Raw genomic sequence first — 21,827 nt, 5'->3', positions numbered from 1 at the left:
AATAAATGCCCGTCCCGAAGGCACCGTTTTTAATTCAAGCGTTCAGATTTACAATTTTAAAACTGCAAACCTTGTGCACTGAAAGAGGAAAGAGCAGTAATATCAGCAGCTCTTCTGAATGGCCACAGTCTTTCCCTGAAGGCTCTGACTCAGAACATGCAAGTCATGTGCCAAGCTGATGTGAGACAAGCCATTTCTGTATCCTAACTTAGGCCCCATGAGCTTGAGCTCTGGCCTGAGTCTGTACAGGGGAAATAGTTCACTAAGTCCAAATGTATAATGACTGTCTAATGACAAAAATGTTGAAGATTGTTGCTCTAATTTGCATAGTTAAATCTATATCAAAGATGCAATTATTTTTAAGATAATTTATGTTTTTGAAATGCTCTTTTCATAAAGAAATATTAAAAGCATGCTTGTAAGCTAGCCTTCTGACACTTTTCTGCTTGCTCTTGCCTCTGCTTACTTTTTTATGCCGATTTTCCTATTTTTCTTTTCTGAAAACCTCGAGCAGTGGCTCCTGGACATTAACTTATCACTTGGACAGTTATTCTTCGTAAATAGACGGAGGGTTTCAGCCATATTTCAATATTTTTACGACGACCTCAGTCTTACAGTAGCGTGGCCTTGCAACAGCTAAAGCCTGGTACTGCATGCTATTTAGCTTAAGCTAGTTAGCAGCAAAATGCCTCCGTTCTCTACAGATGACTTCCACAAACTTCTACAGAAGATGGCCGTGTTGGAAATGAAAATGCAACGGTTGGTTAAGTTAACGTGGAAGTGAATAGACTAGGTTGGAATGACACCACTTTACCAGTGTTGCAAAATAATGGACAAAGGCATGCTAACTCAAAGCTAGTTAGCAGCTACAAGGATTCCAAGGAACAGGAGGGCTGTGTACCGGGTAAAAAAAGTGGTAGTCCTCCCTGGAAATGTCTGGGTGCAAGGCCTAAGAGTAAATCATTTCCATGGGATTTGGGAGGACGAACAACAGGCAGAGCCCAGTGCTCTGAAATCTGTGATGCGACCGGCTGGCCTGCATTGTTGTCACCCAGGAAGAGCGCCTCTTCAACCCCTGTTCATACTAGGAAACAGCTGTGGACAACTGCTAAAGGGAGAACTACAAACAATCCTCCTAAACCACCGAGTGTGCCAATCCATAACAGATACGCTCCACTGACCGAGAGCCGGAGATCTCTTTCTGATGACCTGGATAACCTGTCCTCTTCACACAGCAGGGTAAGGACCAATAGCTACTCCAAAAGTAAAAGGCTAGAGGGAAAGCTAACGACTGGGCCTGAAACTCTGATTGTGGGTGACTCTGCTGTAAGAGATGTAAAAAGTATGTGTAGTAAGAACAGCACTAAAGTACTCTGTTTTGCCAAGGATATGGTCTCTGACTTGGCTGAGAAGATCCTGCATATTGGGGCTAAACATCCGACTGTGAAAAATGTGGTTCTGCATATTGGAACAAATGATGTTGTGAAACAACAGTCAGAAGTGCTGAAAGAAGACTTTAAATGTTTGTTGGAAACTGTCAGATCTCTAAATGCAGAGGTGTTCATCATTGGCCCTCTACCGCCAGTCAGAAGAGGAGTGGAGAGATACAGCAGATTGTTTGCACTGAACACCTGGCTTTCAACTGTCTGTACTGACCATTCTGTCAATTCCATTGACAACTTTAACTTTTTCTGGGACCGCAGACATCTTTTTAAGGCAAATGGAGCAAATGGAACAAGTCAGGAGTGAAATTGTTTATCTCTAACATATTCAACTGCCTGCGTCATCAATCTGTTCCCTCTGTCAAGGACAAGCAACAAGAGGAATCAAAACAAGAGAAAGACACAACACATCGCTCCGAAAACATTGAAAATACATCACTGCACCCGCCTGAGGAATGTCTTGATTATGGGAGACAAATGGAGGAGTCTCAACCGCCCTTCGCCCCCCCTATCACTTTTGAGGATACTCTTCCTTCACCCCACAGCTCTCTCTACTCTCTGTTCACCCTTTCACCCTCGCTCAGAGATCGCTGAACACATGAAGGAGATACAGAGGGTTGGCACCAATTCGTTCCTGGAGTTCAATGAGCAAGTTAAGGCGATACACAGGGTTGGCAGCATGTCCTTTACTACGCCCATCAAAATCACCGAAACAGTTTGCACCATCTCCCCCGTCTTCATCACCGTGCCTACATCAACCACCTTCCCCCCCTGGCAGCATGTCCTTTACCCCCGCCCTTCAACAACGCCCATCAAATTCACCGAAGCAGAGACGCGTACCATCTCCTTCGTCTTCATCACCGTGCCTACGTCAACCACTTCCCCCCCCCCCCTTCAAGAAAGCATCTGCGGTCTCCAAAGCCTGATAAGGATGTGTGTGTACAAAACGCAACAAACTCGAACTGATATGTGCTGGGTCCAGGCTCAAGGGCGTATGGCACTCTCAACTCTTTCCAGGACATGCCGGGGCTCTGCCTGCCAGTAGCTTTGCCGATATCTGTGTTGATAGGTAATAGATTAAGAGCGGTGAATCAGCTTAGAAACAGGAAGTGCTCAAACGTTTGTGTGAGTTTATCAAATTTAGCAGTGATGCCATGTCAGCCACAGCTTGTTACTGATAGTGTATTTAACGAACTTAAACTAGCTTTATTAAATATCAGGTCTTTGGCAGGGAAAACATTTTTAATCAATGATTTTATCACTGAGCACAATCTCCTCCCTTCCCAACTTTCGTTTTATGAGTCAGGAAAGAATGCATAAGAAAGGGGGTGGAGTTGCTATTTTGTTCAATGATTCCATTCAATGCAGGAAGACATCTTATGGGTGTTAGAGAATATTTTTGTCTTACTCCTAAGTGTCAAAGAATAATTCTTCCTTACTCCTAAGATATTTAACCTTTCTGCCTGTTGTCATTTACGACGAACCCTAAGTCTGTTATCTGTCTTAAGGAATGGGAAGTCTCAGCTATTGTTGACATTACCAGTTTTATGACCGGTCAACTCTTGGTCACAGAACCAAAGAGTCAGATAAGTGATTCAGTGTCTCCAGGTGTTCACGTATACCTTCCCCTAATATGTGGGTTGACTCTCTGTAAACTAGTTAAAGGGTCTACCAAGATGCGAGGCTGATCAGAATTGACATGACAACCCACCCGTGCAGTCAGAACCTTTTGCTGCTGTGACTTGTGATATGAATTCTCCGGCCGTATCCTTGTAATAAACTACCAGTGTTTGAATTTTTCTTCCACACTTGCCCCTGCTAACATCTCAGTAAATGAGCTAGTAGATCATTTTAATTAAAAAATTAAAAATGTTATAGATGCCATTGCTCTAACTAAGGTAAAGGAAGTGACTGGCAAGAAAATATCTCCATGGAGAAAGGCCATAACCTTGAAAGCATAAAAAGAGGAGTGTTGAAAAGCTGAACGCAGGTGGCGAAAAACAAATCTCCAGGTTCATTTTGAAATCTATAAAGAGAGACTTGGCCTTTATCATTTGGAATTGAAAAATGCACGACAGTCTTTCTTCTCTGACATCATTACCAAAAACAAAAACAACGCACATGCCTTGTTTGCTACCGTGGACAGACTAACAAACCCCCCAGTGTCAGTAGCCTCTGAATTTCTATCCACCAGGGCCTGCAATGACTTTGCCTCCTTCTTCACTGACAACATTCAGAAAATCAGACAAGCAGTCAGTGCCTCTGCATCAGGTACAGCAAATGTGTTGTCCCTGTGTCCACCTAATATCAATTCAAACACCATGACACAATTCCATCAGAGTAATGATAAAAACCTAGAGGACATTATTCAACTTCTGAAATCCTCCTCCTGCTGCCTTGATATTATTCCAACAGGATTCAGGATCGAAGATGTTTTTCATTGCATGGCCTCAGATCTACTTCACATAGTAATTACTCAGGTGTTTTTCCACAGGCCCTGAAAACTGCAGTCATTAAACCGCTCTTAAAAAAGAATAATCTAGATGCTTCAGTAATGAACAACTACAGTCCCATATCAAACCTCCCATTGCTAGGTAGAATCATTGAAAAAGTTGTTTTTAAACAGTTGAGTAATTACTTGCACTTGAAAAACGAAATAAGTTACCATAGCTATGCAGATGACACACACATGTACATAACCACTTCACCAGGAGACTATGCTCCAATTAAAACACTGAGTAAGTGTCAGAACTTTCTCCAATTAAACAAAGATACAACTGAGGTAATGGTTTTTGGAGCCAAGGCAGAATGTATAAAAGTTAGTGCTGAGCTTCAGTGTGCAATGTTCAAAACAACAGATAGAGCCAGAAATCTAGGTGTAGTCATGGACTATGACCCGAGTTTCAAAAGTCACATTAAAACAATTACTAAATCAGCCCACAGTCACCTAAAGAATATTTCTAGGATTAAAAGACTAATGTCACAGCAGGATTTGGAAAAACTTGTCCACTGGACTACTGTAATGGTGTCTTTACAGGTCTCACTAAAAAATCTATTAGAAAGCTGCAGCTGATTCAGAACGCCGCTGCTCGAGTCCTCACTAACACTAAGAAAGTGGATCACTCCTGTTCTGAAGTCTTTACACTGGCTTCCTGTGTGTCAAAGAATAGATTTCAAAATACTGCTGCTGGTTTATAAAACTTTGAATGGTTTAGGCCCAAAATACATTTCTGACCTCCTGCTAAACTATGAACCATCCAGATCTCTCAGGTCTTCAGGGACTGGTCAGCTTTCTGTCCCCAGAGTCAGAACTAAACATGGTAAAGCAGCGTTCAGTTATTATGCTCCAAACATCTGGAATAAACTCCCAGAAACCTGCAGGTCCGCTGCAACTCTGACTACTTTTAAATCCAGGCTGAGGACTTTTCTTTTTGTCGCTACTTTTAATTGAACTATTCACATCTTAAAAACTGCACTGTAACTTTTATCCATGTATTTTTCTTTTAATGTTTCTTTTATTATCTTTGCTTTTTAATGACTGATTTTAAATGCCATTTTCTTAATGTCTTTCATTTTTTGTAAAGCACTTTTAATTGCCTTGTGTTGAAAGGTGCTATATAAATAAACTTGCCTTGCCTTGCCTTGTTTGCTCATACTATGAACACCATATACCAGCCTTATTCCTTACAGCTGACACATAATGAACAGCATGGCGTTCCCATCACTTAAGAGACTTGAGTGTAAAGAGGCTGTGTGTTGTATGAGTTTCTCATAACTTACCCATCAAAGAGACGTCTTCTTGTCGACTCAATAGCGCTGTCCACATTACGGATGGCTTGTTCGATGGAAGTGCTCACAAAGGTGTCTCCCTCTCTGCTGACTGCAGGAACTGCCGCACAGAGACAGATAGGAAAGCAGATTAGAACCAGGTACAAATATCTAAAATGGTTTGACTTGCGAACGCATTAGTGCATATATGTGACCCGCTCTATTGAAATCAGTCGGAAGTCGCAACGGCTCATTTCAAAATAAACGTGGATTTGCGTAAAAAAATTGTTTTTCGGGGTTCGGGTGTTTTGTTTGATTTTAAATAATCAAAGTCTTGGCTTTCAGAATATGAAACTTTTATTTCCAAAATCACTCGATAAATACATGTTTGAAGCTTGTAAAGGGAAGATGATAGCTCTCACTCAAGCTCTGCTGTTCCGCAGCGCTGCTTCCCCTCCCTCCGGCTGAAATTATGAATGTAAGGCGTATAGTAATCATAGATAACACGGCAGGTTCCGTGACCGTTTGTTTTCATCTGATTTCAAATAAACAAAGTCTTGGCTTTCAGAATATTAAACTTGTTTCGGAAAATTCGGATGATAAATACATCTTTGAAGCTTGTAACGACACACACACACACACACACACACACACACACACACACACACACACACACACACACACACACACACACACACACACACACACACACACACACACACACACACACACCACACACACACACACACACACACACACACACACACACACACACACACACACACACACACACACACACACACACACACACACACACACACACACACACACACACACACACACACACACACACACACACACACACACACACACACACACACACACACACACACACACACACACACACACACACAAATCAGATTGATTCCATAGAAGAGGAAACTTTGAAGGCCTTTTTCTCAAAATGATGACTCGGTAACAGTTATTATATAATGTGACATATTTTGCTTAATATTTCTGGAACACTCTTTCGTCTAAGTTTTCCATGAAATAGAGGAAGATTGTGACGTGAGGACTAAGAGAGTCCTATAACATCAAAGCGCATTGATACAGTTTATTGTTCACCAACAGAGTACTGAGGTCTGAGCTGAGGAGTCTCAGGAGGAAATATTAACTCACACAGCGAAAAGCTTACAAGTCACACAGTTTACAAAATATGTTCACTTGTTCTGCTTTCTATTCCCTTCCTTTTGCATGGTTATGTGCCGTTTGCATGAGATGTGTTTTACCTGTCACAGTGAGCACCATGCTGGCCACTTGGTAGCCGATTGGATTGCGGGCGACACATTCATAGCGTCCGGCATCAGCAGTGCCCACGTCCTTCACCTCTAGAAAACCTTCAGGGCTGATGTGGAACTTGCCGCTCTCTGTCACCTGTACACCATCCTGGAAAGAGGGTAGGGGGTGGGACAAGACTGGAGTTCAGGACCCTGGGAGATAGCATGTTTAGGTGTGTATCAAACTACAAGACACCGATTAAGAGCCTTGCAGATGGGACCTGTTGTGTGGGCTGGTTCCTTTATACAAGATGTTTTTGGACGGAAATGTCAGCTTAAACTTAACCTTATTAATCAATGAGTCACTTAATAGTCATTATTTGCAATCAAATACACAATATTTTAAGTGCTGCCACTAGGAGTCTCTCAAAACAATGTCAGAAAAGCCTTGGATGATGAGAGCTTGTCATTGCAGTTAGCATCTCCGGTTGATTGTTCAATCGTTCAAAAGGTTTCGCAGGTCTCCTCCTCTATAAACTTGTCCTAAGCGCATGAACTCTGTGGTGGTGAGGTGATAAGCACCTTACCCAGCCCAGAGGACCTTTATCATCTAACCTTGTTCCAGGTGAGCACAGGTTGAGGCTGGCCCTGAGCGCTGCAGGGAATCTGGACGTCCTGGCCAGACTCTGTCGTCAGGTCCCTTGGAGCATTTGTGAAAACAGGCGTTACTGAATGAGTTAAAACATACACACACATATGCATGTGTTAATGATTATGCACCAGTGATCAAAGTATGTACATTTCATTTCATCACACATTCATCAATCACAGCAGAAACTCTAAGACTTAATCTAGGCATTTGACTGTCTGCGTAGGCTACGAGATCATTCACATACACACTTCTTTCGTCTATTACAGGGAGCAGAACATTAAACATCTTAAAGTCAGCTTACAGATCAAAGAGAATGAAGACGATCTGTACTCTAAAACCAAATGATACATTTCTTTATATGACAGCAAATAATGTAATGAGCAGTTGGTGGAACACATTTTTCTGTAATTCATCAATTCATTTGAAATGTTTTGACTTTTGTGTAAGGCTTTTACATGATAATGTTAACCAAACACATATATACGTTTTTTCTGACTACAGGGACAATTTACGTGAAAAGAGCTGTTTTCCATTGTTGTACAGGGATTAAGTTGGTCAGCAATCACAAACCACTTAACTACCCCCCAACACACACAGTTTTGAGCATTGTTACAGTGAGTCACTCTGTTATACTGTTTAAGATTCATAGCAGCTTAACCTTACCCTAACCCTAATCCTAACCAAGTCTTCACCCTAAAATGAATGATTCCCCTCATGGGGACCTCCATTTTGTCCCCATAAGGGAGGCGAGTCCCCACATGTGACTGTGTAAACAGATGTAGGTCCCCACAAGTATAGTAATGCTAGGACACACACACACACACACACACACACACACACACACACACACACACACACACACACACACACACACACACACACACACACACACACACACACACACACACACACACACACACACACACACACACACACACACACACACACACACACACACACACACACACACACACACACACACACACACACACACACACACACACACACACGGCAGCAGTCAGCCTGGGAAATCCCCACAAGTTTTAGAAACACACGGTGGGATGGGAGGCAGTTTCATAGCAGTCTGACACTAATTAACTGCTTTTAAACAAAGTTGAACTTTTTAAAATACAGGGTTCACAGCATCAAAGCACAGAGAAATCTGGAATGTGAACACAGCCATATTGAAAAAGTATTATTGGTATTTGAAGCATGTTCACCTTTAATGGAAAGTTAAAAATGCACTACTGGTGAAGTTATGGTCATTTAGCATGTGCTGTAAATGTTCAGCTACCAAGTCCGTATCGAAACATCTTTTAATAAACTAAAAATCACTGTGGAATGGAAACAAGCTTTACTCCAAGAAAGGTAAAGAACCAGCCTTTCACTTTCTCCTGCACGTCGCTCTTAGAATAAGGCATCTATCATACACTGGTTGTGGGCTTGTTCTGTGCTTTAACAGTGTGGGGGCCATTATGCATGTATGTACTTTGTGCCATGTTAACAGCCATTACTACATGGAAAAACATGGTGTCATCTCAGGATTACAGAGTGCCATGCTTTCCTGTGTCAAGCCTGTAATTTCAGCTACACACACACACACACACACACACACACACACACACACACACACACACACACACACACACACACACACACACACACACACACACACACACACACACACACACACACACACACACACACACACACACACACACACACACACACACACACACACACACACACACACACACCACACACACACACACACACACACACACACACACACACACACACACACACACACACACACACACACACACACACACACACACACACACACACCACACACACACACACACACACACACACACACACACACACCAACTTAACAACACCATGCAAACACAAATGCACATGCAGTGCGTTAAGTTAACCATACAGGTAAATAAAGATGCATTACCTGCATTGTAAATGTTCAATTGAAGCTTTGTGTGTGAACAAGTTGGCTTTGAATAGAGTTCTGCACAACTAATTGTGTCACCTACCACTTCCCTTCTACTCATCATGCAGTGTTGGAAGAGGGTCTTTTAGCAGTCACCCTAGCCTGTGTATGACAGCAATTCTATCGCCACCTGCCTTATGCCAAATGTGCACCTGGGGAGTGCTGCCTGTGGTGAGCCGCTGATTTACTGCTCATCAGCTTCAACTGCAACTACTTTTGTTCTACTGCAAAGTGTAGCCAAACTAAAAGTGACTACCATGCACTGCAGTGCATTATAACCAGCAGCTAAATGGCTCCTTCTTCTCTCCCACTTAAAGTGAACTGCACAATACATCATGTTGACCTGAAGCATTGTTTACATTAATTGTAAAGCCTCACCCTCCACCCTTACCTCTCTGCTGGATGCTGAGCTGCACGGAGGTGCGCACAGTCCCTACAGGGCTGACTGCCTGACACTCATACTGGCCCTCGTCATGGGCGGCCACTCGAGTGATGCGGAGAGTACCGGAAGACAGGACCACATGGCGGCGATCTAGGGGTAATGGACTGCCCCCACGCGTCCAGGCAATCACCGGCTGGGGGTAACCACTTGCCTCACAGGGGAAGTCCACTGTGTGACCCTCCAGTGCTGATTGGTCCTGCGGCGTGACCGTGAACTGTGGGATTGCTGGGGGCAGAAGACAAAAAAACGTTATTTCAAATAATTAATGCTGAAAATATACGACCAGGGGATAAGGGGATTAATCAGTAGGAGAAAATCTGACTGGTAACACGAGCCAAGAAAACATTAATTTTGTCAATATGAAATCTGAAACTGATGACACACTAATAGACACATTTATAATCAAACATGTTAGGTATATAAAGGCTATCAACTAAAAGGTCCATACAAATTGCAAAAGGAAATTCATCACATTTGAGTGGCATGGAGATGATTCTGTCATAGAACACTGTCCTTGCCGTGAGATGAGATAATGCAAGCGGAGTAGAGTCTTGAATTCATATTACTTTGGATTGGGTAACATGAACTGAGGTGATTGGTCCGGATTTCTTAAAAGATCATGTGTGATTCTGTAAGATGCACTTTATTTGAATAAAAACAAATTGGTTTAGATTGTTAATGGCTTTTAAAGAGTCCCAAGTTGCGTTTCCTAAAGCATTTAAAGGAAAGTAAAACAGTCTCCACAGAAGAAGAAATCTGGTTCCTACCTTGTACAATGATATATGCTGTCGCGTGTATGGTATCAACATTATTGGAGGCAAAACAGGTATACTGTCCCCCATCATCCTGGACCACGTTCTGGATAAAAAGCCCTCCAGAGGGTGTGATGTTGATGCGAGCGTCATTGGGCAGCGGGGTCCGATCGCCCTTTGTCCAAGAGACACGGGGCTGCGGCTGGCCGGTGGCGCTGCATTCCAGGGTCACACTCTCTCCCACCAGCACCTCCGTGTTTTGCGGCTGGATCACAAAACTTGGCCGTGCTGAAAGAGAAGGGGGAGGGGAAAACGTGGGAACTGGGTTAGATCAATTAGGTGAGAGGTTATTTTTCATCTGGGTCTCTGGTTTAGTGTTTACACATTGATGAACATAAAGCAATTGATACATGTGCGTTTGAAAGGCCAGTTTATGCACAAAGATCATCTTTGTATATTTCTGTCAACAACGCCACTTTGAAAACTGCTAAAACAACCTCCCACATGTATGACAACATTTGTTGGGGTCCTGTCCATATTTGGCCAGTGATTACAGTGGAGTCAGAGGAAGTATGTATACAGTGAGAGGACTGGTGTTTACAGTCACACTGAGACAGGAAATGCACAACATCTGCTCTCAAACTGTTCCTAAACAAGGGGTCGTCACTAAGGCCATCCATCACCCCGGCGATGACCCTTGGGTCACTTAAAGACAGGCGTGCTAATCTAATCAGATATGATACTGTGACTGATGGATGTGTGAGTAATGTGTAAGTGTGTGTGTGTGTGTGTGTGTGTGTGTGTGTGTGTGTGTGTGTGTGTGTGTGTGTGTGTGTGTGTGTGTGTGTGTGGACGGAGCTAGAGAGAAGGAGCAACAGAGGACAGAATGCACTAGTGTGAGTCCGTCTCTTAGTGTGAGTGTGTCTCTTAGTGTGAGTGTGTCTCTTAGTGTGAGTGTGTCTCTTAGTCTGAGTGTGTCTCTTAGTGTGAGTGTGTCTCTTAGTGTGAGTGTGTCTCTTAGTGTGAGTGTGTCAGAGTAAAATCTGACATGAAAGCCAGCGTGCTTTGCTCACAGCTCAGTGAGACATCCCAGTTATTTGACCTGCTGAACTGTGAGGGTTGCTTAGGGGCTGCTCAACGTCCTGCTCTATTCTGATAACAGACAAAGATCAAACATGAAAAACTGATACAAGTTTTAAAAGAATCTGGCTCACAGGAGAGATGTATAAATTAATTGTTTCACTTTCGTTTAAATTGAAAGATAAGACATTTGTCACACATTCAAGTGGTGTTAGAATAATAAAAGTAAAAAAAGGTTAACTATAAAAGTTGAGGTGAAAGTTTCCTTGAAAAAAAGCTATCAACATGTTGTTTAAACTCAATGAACTACAAGACATCTTTGTTTAGGGTTCATCTTGTTTACACATTATGACTCAGAGCTCAGGTACAAGCGGAAGAGCGATTTTCCTGGCAGGGAAAAGCAGCATTGGCCTTGGAAGAGGTCTGAGCCGTCCTTAAAGTGTGTATAGCATGACCCCCAATGACACCACGATAAACCAGTTAACAAATGCAGTACATCAATGTTGGTATGTGGATCTGAAAGTAAGACTCAATAAGGTTTTTGTCAAGAAGATCACTTTTCGGAGGCTAGTGCCCTTAATCTGAATTTTCCAGTTGAATCTGCAATGTAGGTTAAAAAGCCTCGACTCAGTCAGATTCAGATGTCTGCATGAAATGTTCACAATGCAGGTTTAGAAGTTAATACAATTCCCCTGTGATAAGCAGAGGTGGACATTGAAATCAACAACTTACTTGGGGCTCCAAAATATCGCAGCGTGACCTCTGAAGTCTTGACCTCCCCAGCCACATTTTTGGCCATGCACTGGTAGACCCCCTGGTCTGTCTCCCTGGTGTTCTGAATCATCAGCGTCCCGTCTTCCAGCAGGTTCAGACGGCTGTCATCACGCATGTTTAGAGCATTGCTATCAGGAGGGCACAGAGACACACATCACAACCAATCCTTATACAGTGGGGCAAAAAAGTATTTAGTCAGCCACCAATTGTGCAAGTTCTCCCACTTAAAAAGATGAGAGGCCTGTAATTTTCATCCTAGGTACACCTCAACTATGAGAGACAGAATGAGAATTTATTTGCAAATTATGGTGGAAAATAAGTATTTGGTCAATAACAAATGTTCATCTCAATACTTTGTTATATACCCTTTGTTAGCAATGACAGAGGTCAAACGTTTTCTGTAAGTCTTCACAAAGTTTTCACACACTGTTGCTGGTATTTTGGCCCATTCCTCCATGCAGATCTCCTCTAGAGTAGTGATGTTTTGGGGCTGTCGCTGGGCAACACAGAATTTCAACTCCCTCCAAAGGTTTTCTATGGGGTTGAGATCTGGAGACTGGCTAGGCCACTCCAGGACCTTGAAATGCGTCTTACGAAGCCACTCCTTCGTTGCCCGGGCGGTGTGTTTGGGATCAATGTCATGCTGAAAGACCCAGCCACGTTTCATCTTCAATGCCCTTGCTGATGGAAGGAGGTTGTCACTCAAAATCTCACGTTACATGGCCCCATTCATTCTTTCCTTTACACGGATCAGTCGTCCTGGTCCCTTTGCAGAAAAACAGCCCCAAAGCACGATGTTTCCACCCCCATGTTTCACAGTAGGTATGGTGTTCTTTGGATGCAACTCAGCATTCTTTCTCCTCCAAACACGTCTAGTTGAGTTTTTACCAAACAGTTCAATTTTGGTTTCATCTGACCATATGACATTCTCCCAATCCTCTTCTGGATCATCTAAATGCTCTCTAGCAAACTTCAGACGGGCCTGGACATGTACTGGCTTAAGCAGGGGGACACGTCTGGCACTGCAGGATTTGAGTCCCTGGCGGCGTAGTGTGTTACTGATGGTAGCCTTTGTTACTTTGGTCCCAGCTCTCTGCAGGTCATTGACTAGGTCCCCCGTGTGGTTCTGGGATTTTTGCTCACCTTTCTTGTGATCATTTGGACCCCACGGGGTGAGATCTTGCGTGGAGCCCCAGATCGAGGGAGATTATCAGTGGTCTTGTATGTCTTCCATTTTCTAATAATTGCTCCCACAGTTGATTTATTCACACCAAGCTGCTTACCTATTGCATATTCAGTCTTCCCAGCCTGGTGCAGGTCTACAATTTAGTTTCTGGTGTCCTTTGACAGCTCTTTGGTCTTGGCCATAGTGGAGTTTGGAGTGTGACTGTTTGAGGTTGTGGACAGGTGTCTTTTATACTGATAACGAGTTCAAAGAGGTGCCATTAATACAGTTAACAAGTGGAGGACAGAGGAGGCTCTTAAAGAAGAAGTTACAGGTCTGTGAGAGACAGAAATCTTGTTTGTAGGTGACCAAATACTTATTTTACCGAGGAATTTACCAATTAATTCATTAAAAATCCTACAATGTGATTTCCTGGATTCTCTCCCCCCATTCTGTCTCTCATAGTTGAAGTGTACCTAGGATGGAAATTACAGGCCTCTCATCTTTTTAAGTGGGAGAACTTTCACAATTGATGGCTGACTAAATACTTTTTTGCCCCACTGTATGTATACAGTCTATGTAAATCACGGGGTCCTAACTGGGAAAAGCTGACTTAATGAGAGCAATGCGTCGCACCAAACGTATTATTTTGTAATTAATTAGATTGACACCCTTATAACCAAACATTACATATTATGTGTGTTGCAGTGCCTTACTTGTTCCTGAGCCAAATGATTTGTGGTTTTGGGTTTCCTTCGGCCCTACAGGTAAAGTAAACGGTGTTCCCTGAGGTCACATCCACATCCCGCGGCTCCGAGGTGATCCTGGGTATCTCTGGAAGAAAAGAAAAGCGAGAAAAATGGGAACATTATTATACACAGAATGTCCATTCATTTGTCCCTGTATGCTGTGTCAACCAGTCTGTCCTTTGAACTGAGCCTCTTGTGAATAGGTCTAGCCCTTTCCATGATGCTAGCAGGGAGTCTGTAGCTGAACAGCATGCCTAGGCAGACATTCAAAACAGTGAAGACAAATAGTAGACTATCCTCTCTGGGCATATTTCCTGAGCCATTGAGGGAAAGTCACACTGTCAGTTCATTAGCCAGAGCCGCAGAGTAGTCTAATTTATAATCCAATATAGTCAGCATGCCCTAACGCTTGAACCCCCCTCCCCCTTCAAATATAAATCACTCTCGAGGAAATTATTGAAACGGCATGTAATGTAAGGCACTTTCCTTGCCAAGTGTATGTAGATGATCATCCACAATAGCAACTACACACAATGTGTCCGAACACCCACAGACGCTGGGGTAAGGAATATGCACAAATGTTTCCAGCTACTAAAACACGATACACATTTTTACTTCCGTCTCAAAAGGAAGTAAAGCTCCCACACAATGAATGCAGCACACGCTCTTTTTCTGTGGCTCCTGCTAAACACACTCACTGTACAGATGGTAGACACATTTCAGAACTACCTCTACAAACACTTATTTCCAATCAGCTTACATAAAAACAAGCCATAGGATGTGGGTATATCTGTGTACAAACTCATAGGAAGCTTGTGAACTTCAGGCTACCCATCTCTCATCTTCCCACCAAATTACTCCAAATAACCCTGGGGATTGTAATTAAAGTGTTGTGGTAACCCACCCTCCATTGTGGTTCAATAAGGAGGCAAGCCTGGTTCATCAGATACAACTTGTGCAGGGAGGTGGCACTTCATTTTTAAGAAGGATGGCTGCTCGAGCCCGCCATGCATTGTTCCACCTCGTTTACAGGAGCAAGAAGGGAGTACAAGGAGGGAGGGAGGTAGAGAGGGAGGTGTGGAATGATTTCCAGCGTGTTTTGAACCAGACATTCTTCCTCTGCTGCTCTGATATGCAGACAGATGGAGGGGGTAACATTGAGCAAGAACGGGCAAGTTGGTGCCATCAAATTAGCTGCTGATCTGCGTGTAGGGAGGGGCAGCCCTGAATACACTTTACCCTGTGATCAAGCATACTTCCCTGTGGATTGAAAAGCTTGCAAAAGGTACTCCACCCAAGCTAAACTATACAATATTAGTTATGTTAATAGTAATTGTTAATATGCATTTTTGCTTTTCTCTCTGTTAGTGTTAATTTCGTCAGCTATTTTTTAATTAAGTTTTAGTCTTAGTCCTGTGTTAATTTCCTTTTTAGTTTTAGTCATATTTAGTCACCTTCATCCTGTTTTTATTTAGTCAAGTTTTAGTCGACTAAAAGTCTGAGCATTTTAGTCTTATTTTAGTCAAAGAAAACTAATTATTTTAGTCTACTTTTTGTCAATGAAAACTGTTGAGTCTTTTTTTAGTCATCAGATTATATAGAACATTTCAGTCAAACTAGTCTAGCCAAAACCAATAATTTGTCATTTTAGTCAAACGTATTTCACAATAAGCTTATATCTTGTCCTTATTTGATGAAAAACATAGGTTGAATGATTAAGAATGCAGCTTTGCAGAGAGTATCTGCTCAGGTTTGTGGTGTTTTTACCTGTGTTATGGCCACATTGCTTCCCTTCTGATAAAACAATGCATTCGCTTTTTTTCTCCGCCTCATTGTAGCGAAAATAGGCCCAAATATCACATCGTTTCTTTCTCCCAAGCAGTGGTGGCACTGGCTTTAGACTTTTTCGTTGTCAGTCATTTTGACGGACAGGATCGTAACATTTCCGTCATAATCCATTATTATCCGTCGAGTGCACAATGTATCAATCACTCGCGCTGACGGGGGGGTATTCGGTTAACGCGAGTGCGACCACTGTTCCCAATTGTTGTTTGTTAAATAAGGTTAGTTAGACCCGAGTCTTCCTGACAGTTCATATTTTGCCGCTGCCCGGTGTAATTCAAAATCTACCGCCGCGCGCACCACAGACACACAGCTGCTGCCCAGCCGCAGCACCGGAAATGGAACTGCTGGGAGAAAAACTGACTATCAGAGATGTAACGTTATCTTTGAAAATATTTCGTCTCGTCACTTTTCGTCAACGATATTGCATGATGATTTCGTTACAGTTATTGTTTACTGCCGTCGGTGCAGTCTCGTCATCGTCTCGTCATGGAAAAAAAGGTAGTTGACGAACATATTTCGTCATAGTTTTAGTCAACGAAATTAACACTACTCTCTGTGTGTAATGTTAGTTTTCATTATACTATTTTAACATAACATTTGCAGCAAAAGAGATAAATGCAGACTTCCAGATGTCTATCTGTATTAACTTGCATTTGATGTCAGGTATCCTCTGATCTTGGGCTATAGAAGGAATGTAAGCACAGGTATTTAGGATTGGCTGGGGGTATCCTGTAAAAGACGGTAGCAACCATTTGATAACCTTATCATCAGTGTTTTTTCTTTACATCCTACTAATTCACATAATAACACTTATGTTATGTGTCCTTGTGTGCCTTTCAATGTTGTGTGGTATATTGTTTTGTTCTGTCTGTACCCTGTATAAATAGAAAACTGTAAAAAAAAAAAGAACAAATGACAAAAGCTTAGGACCACCCCATCACATCCCATAACATGAGCACACATATCATACACAGGCTGAGCAGCTGCTGGTGCTCTGAGATCAGAGGCCAAAGAGGGTCCTGACTGACATTTCACCCAGACCAGAGACGCAGCTGGTGATGTATGAGGAGTGAAACAGCTGTGTTCCCACAGCCAGCAGACACAAAGAGAGGATACACCTGTGTCTGTGGGGGTATGAGTGACTCAGGGTGACTACATGCTATTTGCTGACAGGAGGGCTGCAGGATTTTTATGTGGATTTAGGATTAGGTTAAGATGTATAGAAATAAGAACATGGAAACCACATGCAAGCTGCTATGCAAACATGCATGGCTTCCTGTATGCTTGCCCTTATATGTGTTCTTCAGTTTCTTTTTAAAACTAAACTTCCAATTTTAAACAAAACCAGGTTTCAATAAAGAGGCTTTTAATAAAAACATATTTTGTTGCTTTGTGCTTTCTGCAAATGGTTTGCCAACTGTATTTGATTTTTACAAATGTGTCAGTTGGGCCTGATGTGGAGATATGCCATTAGAATGGATCATAAAAACCCTGATTTTCTCTAATTTTATACTTCATGATCAGTGGGAGGTGTGGTTATTTTCTCCGTACCACAGTTGAGCTCCTGGGCGGTGAGTGTTGCCACCGATCTGCCCTGCAGGCGGCTTGGGTAGTCACAAGTGGCAGCAGCCTGGGCATTTCCCGACTCAGCATACTCTTTCAACAGGTCAGCCAGCCACAGCAGCTCACAGTCACAGTTTAACGAATTGGAATCCAGTCGCCTGAACACATAAACAACATGCACAGACACGTAGCAAGTGAGAAATTGGTTCACGTTAAAGCTGTTATACTGTATATGAAATGTGAACTTGTACCAGCAGCAGTGTAAATGAACTAAAACTGGTCTGGCATGGCTAGGCCCCGCTCAGTCCAAACTGTGGGGCTCAGCAGGGACATATTGGAAGATACTCTCCTTCTGCCATGGTAAACTCTCTCGGTTTGGCCTCTTTTCTGATTAATGATCCAGCTTTCAGTTCTAGTACAATGTTTCTTTTATCCATAATAGGTTTTTCAGAAGATTTAGCTGTCTAAGTTTTGCATTTGTGAAGCTCTATTGGATAGTGTGTTCATTTGTGTACCGCTTCACTTTTAAGTTTCTTTGTGATCATTTATATATATTAAATATTTACTCAGACATTAAAGAGTCATGATTAGAGTCAATTCAATGCCAGTCAGTTTCTTTTATTATCTGTTTAAGTTCTGGTCTAGGATCTGACAAATACTTAAAAATGGTCCTTCATGGGATGTGGCCAAACTGTGGATTTGTCTACACTGCCTGTTGGCTGGATTAGGTTAGAGTTTAAAGATAATAGGCCTCATGTTGTAAGACCACAATTTTCATATTTCATGGAAGATTAAGCATATGTTGTGCTTAAATACATTTGAAATGTTCTTTGCTTTTCTGATCATAACTTACACTACACAATAAATTTGTAATCCCCGCTGCAGCTGACTCAAAACTCTAAACTGCAGGAAGGGCCATGACTTGTGATAGAAAGGACCTTGCAGCCAAAGTGTGAGAACATTGCAGTGTGGTTACGTGGCATGAAACAGACGACAGGCCCCACTTGATAATGGGTGTCATGGGAGTAAGCTACAGAAATGGATAGACTTACAATCGCTTCATGGACTGAAGTTGAGTGAAGGTTCCCGGGACTAGTTGGGTGATTCTGTTGTTGTGCAAAAACCTGAGTGAAAGACAGACAAACTTTAAATACTTTTTTTTTATAAATAGTGGAATAATAATGGAATATGTGCTTTTTGTTTCATTTATCATAATGGACAAAAACATGATTATTTTCCCAGACATGCAATGGAGGTTCAACTGGACGACCCCGGAGACTTATATTGTTCTGCTATAAGTAGACATCAAAACATTTCCGTGTTTATGTAAGGCTTTGTACCGAAACCTCCCCTCAAAACTTCTCATTCTTAAACTACAGAGGATCAGGAGAATCTTTGATGCATTACTTCATCTTCTATCCCAAGCTGTAGAAACCAATCTACAGATATGATCACTGGACAATTCTGCTTTGACCGTGACCATGGAGATATTCCCCAACAAGCCACTCAGACTTTGCATTTGGGAATTCCTTCCCTCCTCTTCCCCCCCTGGTATGCAGGTGTCTCTCCTTCTTCTTTCCCTCCTCAGTGACTGGGAAGTATGGATGAACTGGGCAGCCAATGGCCCATAAACAGGGATAATGAAACAGGAATTTAACAGGACTTCTTCAACCCTCAGACATCTGGTAGAACGTTTTAGAAGCGACATCACATCTGCACGCTGTCAAGAAAACTCATGTCCAGAACGTATGCAGGCATTGCTGACCGCTTTACTTCGACTTCTTATGTTTGTATAAATATCTTGATTCTTTTTCATTTGATCTCTTGACTGCACATTCTTACTTTTATTATTCTTTTATAAAATGGAGCAACTTTTATGAAACTCAATATGCTCCTGGAAAAAAGTAAACTGGTTCCGATATGAAAGATAATGGCAGTTGGTCCACAAAAGAACCACAGCTACACTATTTTAAACAATTGTATGCATGTGTTTATGTATAATTGTGGTCAGGGACAACAATATTAATATCACGACTTCATTTTGAAGAAGTAGCGTGCAGGATTTAACGGGACCTGTAAAAATGGGATGTATTTGTAACACTTTTTTCATTGTGTATAATCACCTTAAACTAATTATGGTTTTGTCTTAGTTAGCTTATAATAAGCAGGTGGCCATGTTGCTACAGTAGCTCAGAACGAGTAAACCAAGTACTGACTATAGAGTCTTTTAAGTTTTGACATAACCGGATAGCCAAAGATTATCAGCAGAAGGTGGGGTTTGCGATACAGCATTCGATATTCAATTCATAACCACGCCGCTGGATGCCACTAAATGTTACACACTGCTCCTTTAAGATGACCATATCAAGATTCCAAGGGGAAGCTCTATATCTAGTACATTTAGATTGCCGAAGTTACAACGGTCCTGCAGAGTTGGAGGAACCCATCACAATATAAGCGATAAACTGCAATCAGTGATGTTCAGATTGACATTCCTATCTGTGGTTGCAATTAGCTCAGCTCCCTGTTTAATGAGGCCAAGATGTGTCCTCGACCCCGCAGTCCACTCCATGACTGACTTGACAGTTGTGATCTCATTCAGCCCCCCTGGGTTGTTTTTCTCTGACCGATTGTCCCAATGCGAGTATTTCTGGAAGCAGCGTGATTAGAAAATAACACAAACCCAATATACTTCCCGACATAAGTCTTAAGTCATCTGTTAAACAAATAAACCACTAAAGGACAATTGCATAATCTCACAGCTGAAACGGGACAAACCAGCGTCATGGGAACCAAGTATAGGTTGAGAATCTTGACCTGCCTGATTTTTCATGTATTTTACAGTAAGTACATCTCGCCAGTCATTGCTTTATGGTTTCTATGAGTTGCCTTGGTGAACCCATTTGCTGTGTTGGATCTTTTTTAAATCAGTTGATTTCATTTAGCATTTAGGTTGGAATAATCAGACAGGATGAACTTACAGTCGCTCCAGTTTTGGTAGTTGAGTGAATGATTCTGGTTCCAACGACTCAATGTTGTTGAAGTGCAGGTACCTGGAGAAGAACAGAGCATAGACAAAGCACAGTCAAACTGGATTAGGGATCCCTGTCTGACTAAATATAAATGCATCGTCCTGGAAGAGCCTAAGAGGTGTATCATTTAGAAAACTGTTAAAAAACAGTGTTTTCTAGTTTTTTCTGTTCGCCCGTCTATCCCTTACACTTCAAAATGTTCAAAAGTAGTTTAAAAAAAGGTGACCGAAGGAATTTGCACATTCATCTTGGAGAGTTGATGTACAGGGTCTGTAAATCTATGGCTGAAGTTTGAAATGAGATTGCCCACAGGTGAAAAGCAGGAACAACGATTACCACATGGAATGCAAACACAAGTTCTGCTCCAAAAAGCCTGAGCTGAGAAAACATAAATCAAAGCACAGGCTAACAAATACAATGTCAGGGAAATCAAAGGGATGGCAGATCGGTAAGTGTAAGGACTCAATTGGTTTGTTTGGACAGTGAAAGCAACAGACAAAGCAGACACAGAGAAAAACTAAAGCGGCATAGAGTGTAACATAAAATGCTAAATTCCTCTGGATGTGTTCAACACTACAAAGTCATTTTTAGTTGTTTCTTTAAGTGTATCTCAACTGCTGATTTATTTCTGTATTTTGAAAAGCTGCACTGAACATCCAACATTTTGTCTTTGGGTGTTTTCTATTGTTGAAAGGAGCCTGGACAGAAAACAACACAATGCAGATTAGCAGAAAGACACAATGGTTTAATGAAGACAGAACTAAGCTCATTTTAAAGCCACTTAATACCCCTCCAGTTTTCAATTAACATCCTATTTTTTTCCATTACACCTTCAATAACATTTGAGATCAAGTGTTGCTGTTATAACAATTTTAGATGTGGATAACGTTAGTATCAGAATTGGTTTTAAATGTAAAAAACTAGATAATGTCTTGCTTTGCATCCATGTTGTGACCATGTGTGTGTGTTCCTTTGTGATCCCTAACAACCCAACTGGCATGTTGACAAAACAACAACAGAGAGAGCTGGGGCTATTACTAAGAAGTATGTGACTTAAAGCTCCAGCGGTGATATAGAATACATATTCAAGTATATTCAATCAGGCTCAGAACTTGTCACTCGTATATAAAACCCTTCATTATTGCGGCGAAACTCAAAACAGCTGCCAGGCATGGACCCCGATGTAGGGGGTGGTCTGACTTGGTGCATTGTGTATCTGTTGCCCTGTAAATCCAGTTTAGAGAATGAGTAATCAGCTCCAAAAAGAGACCAAGAACC

At 42.0% G+C, this 21,827-nt stretch overlaps 1 protein-coding gene across 2 annotated transcripts in view; it reads right to left on the bottom strand.

The window, feature by feature from the left end:
- LOC117467609 (peroxidasin) overlaps positions 1-21,827 on the bottom strand; it is a 57,068-nt gene that overhangs the window by 14,224 nt on the left and 21,017 nt on the right. For both annotated transcript variants that reach the window (XM_034111340.1, XM_034111341.1), the window contains 10 exons: positions 20,499-20,570; positions 18,570-18,641; positions 17,506-17,675; positions 14,077-14,194; positions 12,154-12,323; positions 10,357-10,629; positions 9,539-9,814; positions 7,103-7,215; positions 6,500-6,656; positions 5,223-5,331 (listed from right to left, as the gene is read on the bottom strand). In XM_034111340.1, the coding sequence (XP_033967231.1) occupies positions 5,223-5,331; positions 6,500-6,656; positions 7,103-7,215; positions 9,539-9,814; positions 10,357-10,629; positions 12,154-12,323; positions 14,077-14,194; positions 17,506-17,675; positions 18,570-18,641; positions 20,499-20,570 (1,530 nt within the window). The remainder of the gene's footprint in view (positions 1-5,222; positions 5,332-6,499; positions 6,657-7,102; positions 7,216-9,538; positions 9,815-10,356; positions 10,630-12,153; positions 12,324-14,076; positions 14,195-17,505; positions 17,676-18,569; positions 18,642-20,498; positions 20,571-21,827) is intronic.

This window comes from Pseudochaenichthys georgianus, chromosome 22 (genome assembly GCF_902827115.2).
Source record: "Pseudochaenichthys georgianus chromosome 22, fPseGeo1.2, whole genome shotgun sequence".
NCBI classification, from domain to species: Eukaryota; Metazoa; Chordata; class Actinopteri; order Perciformes; family Channichthyidae; genus Pseudochaenichthys; species Pseudochaenichthys georgianus.
The sequence above is the reverse complement of the archived record's forward strand: the minus strand, read 5'-3'. Positions and strand labels throughout refer to the sequence as shown.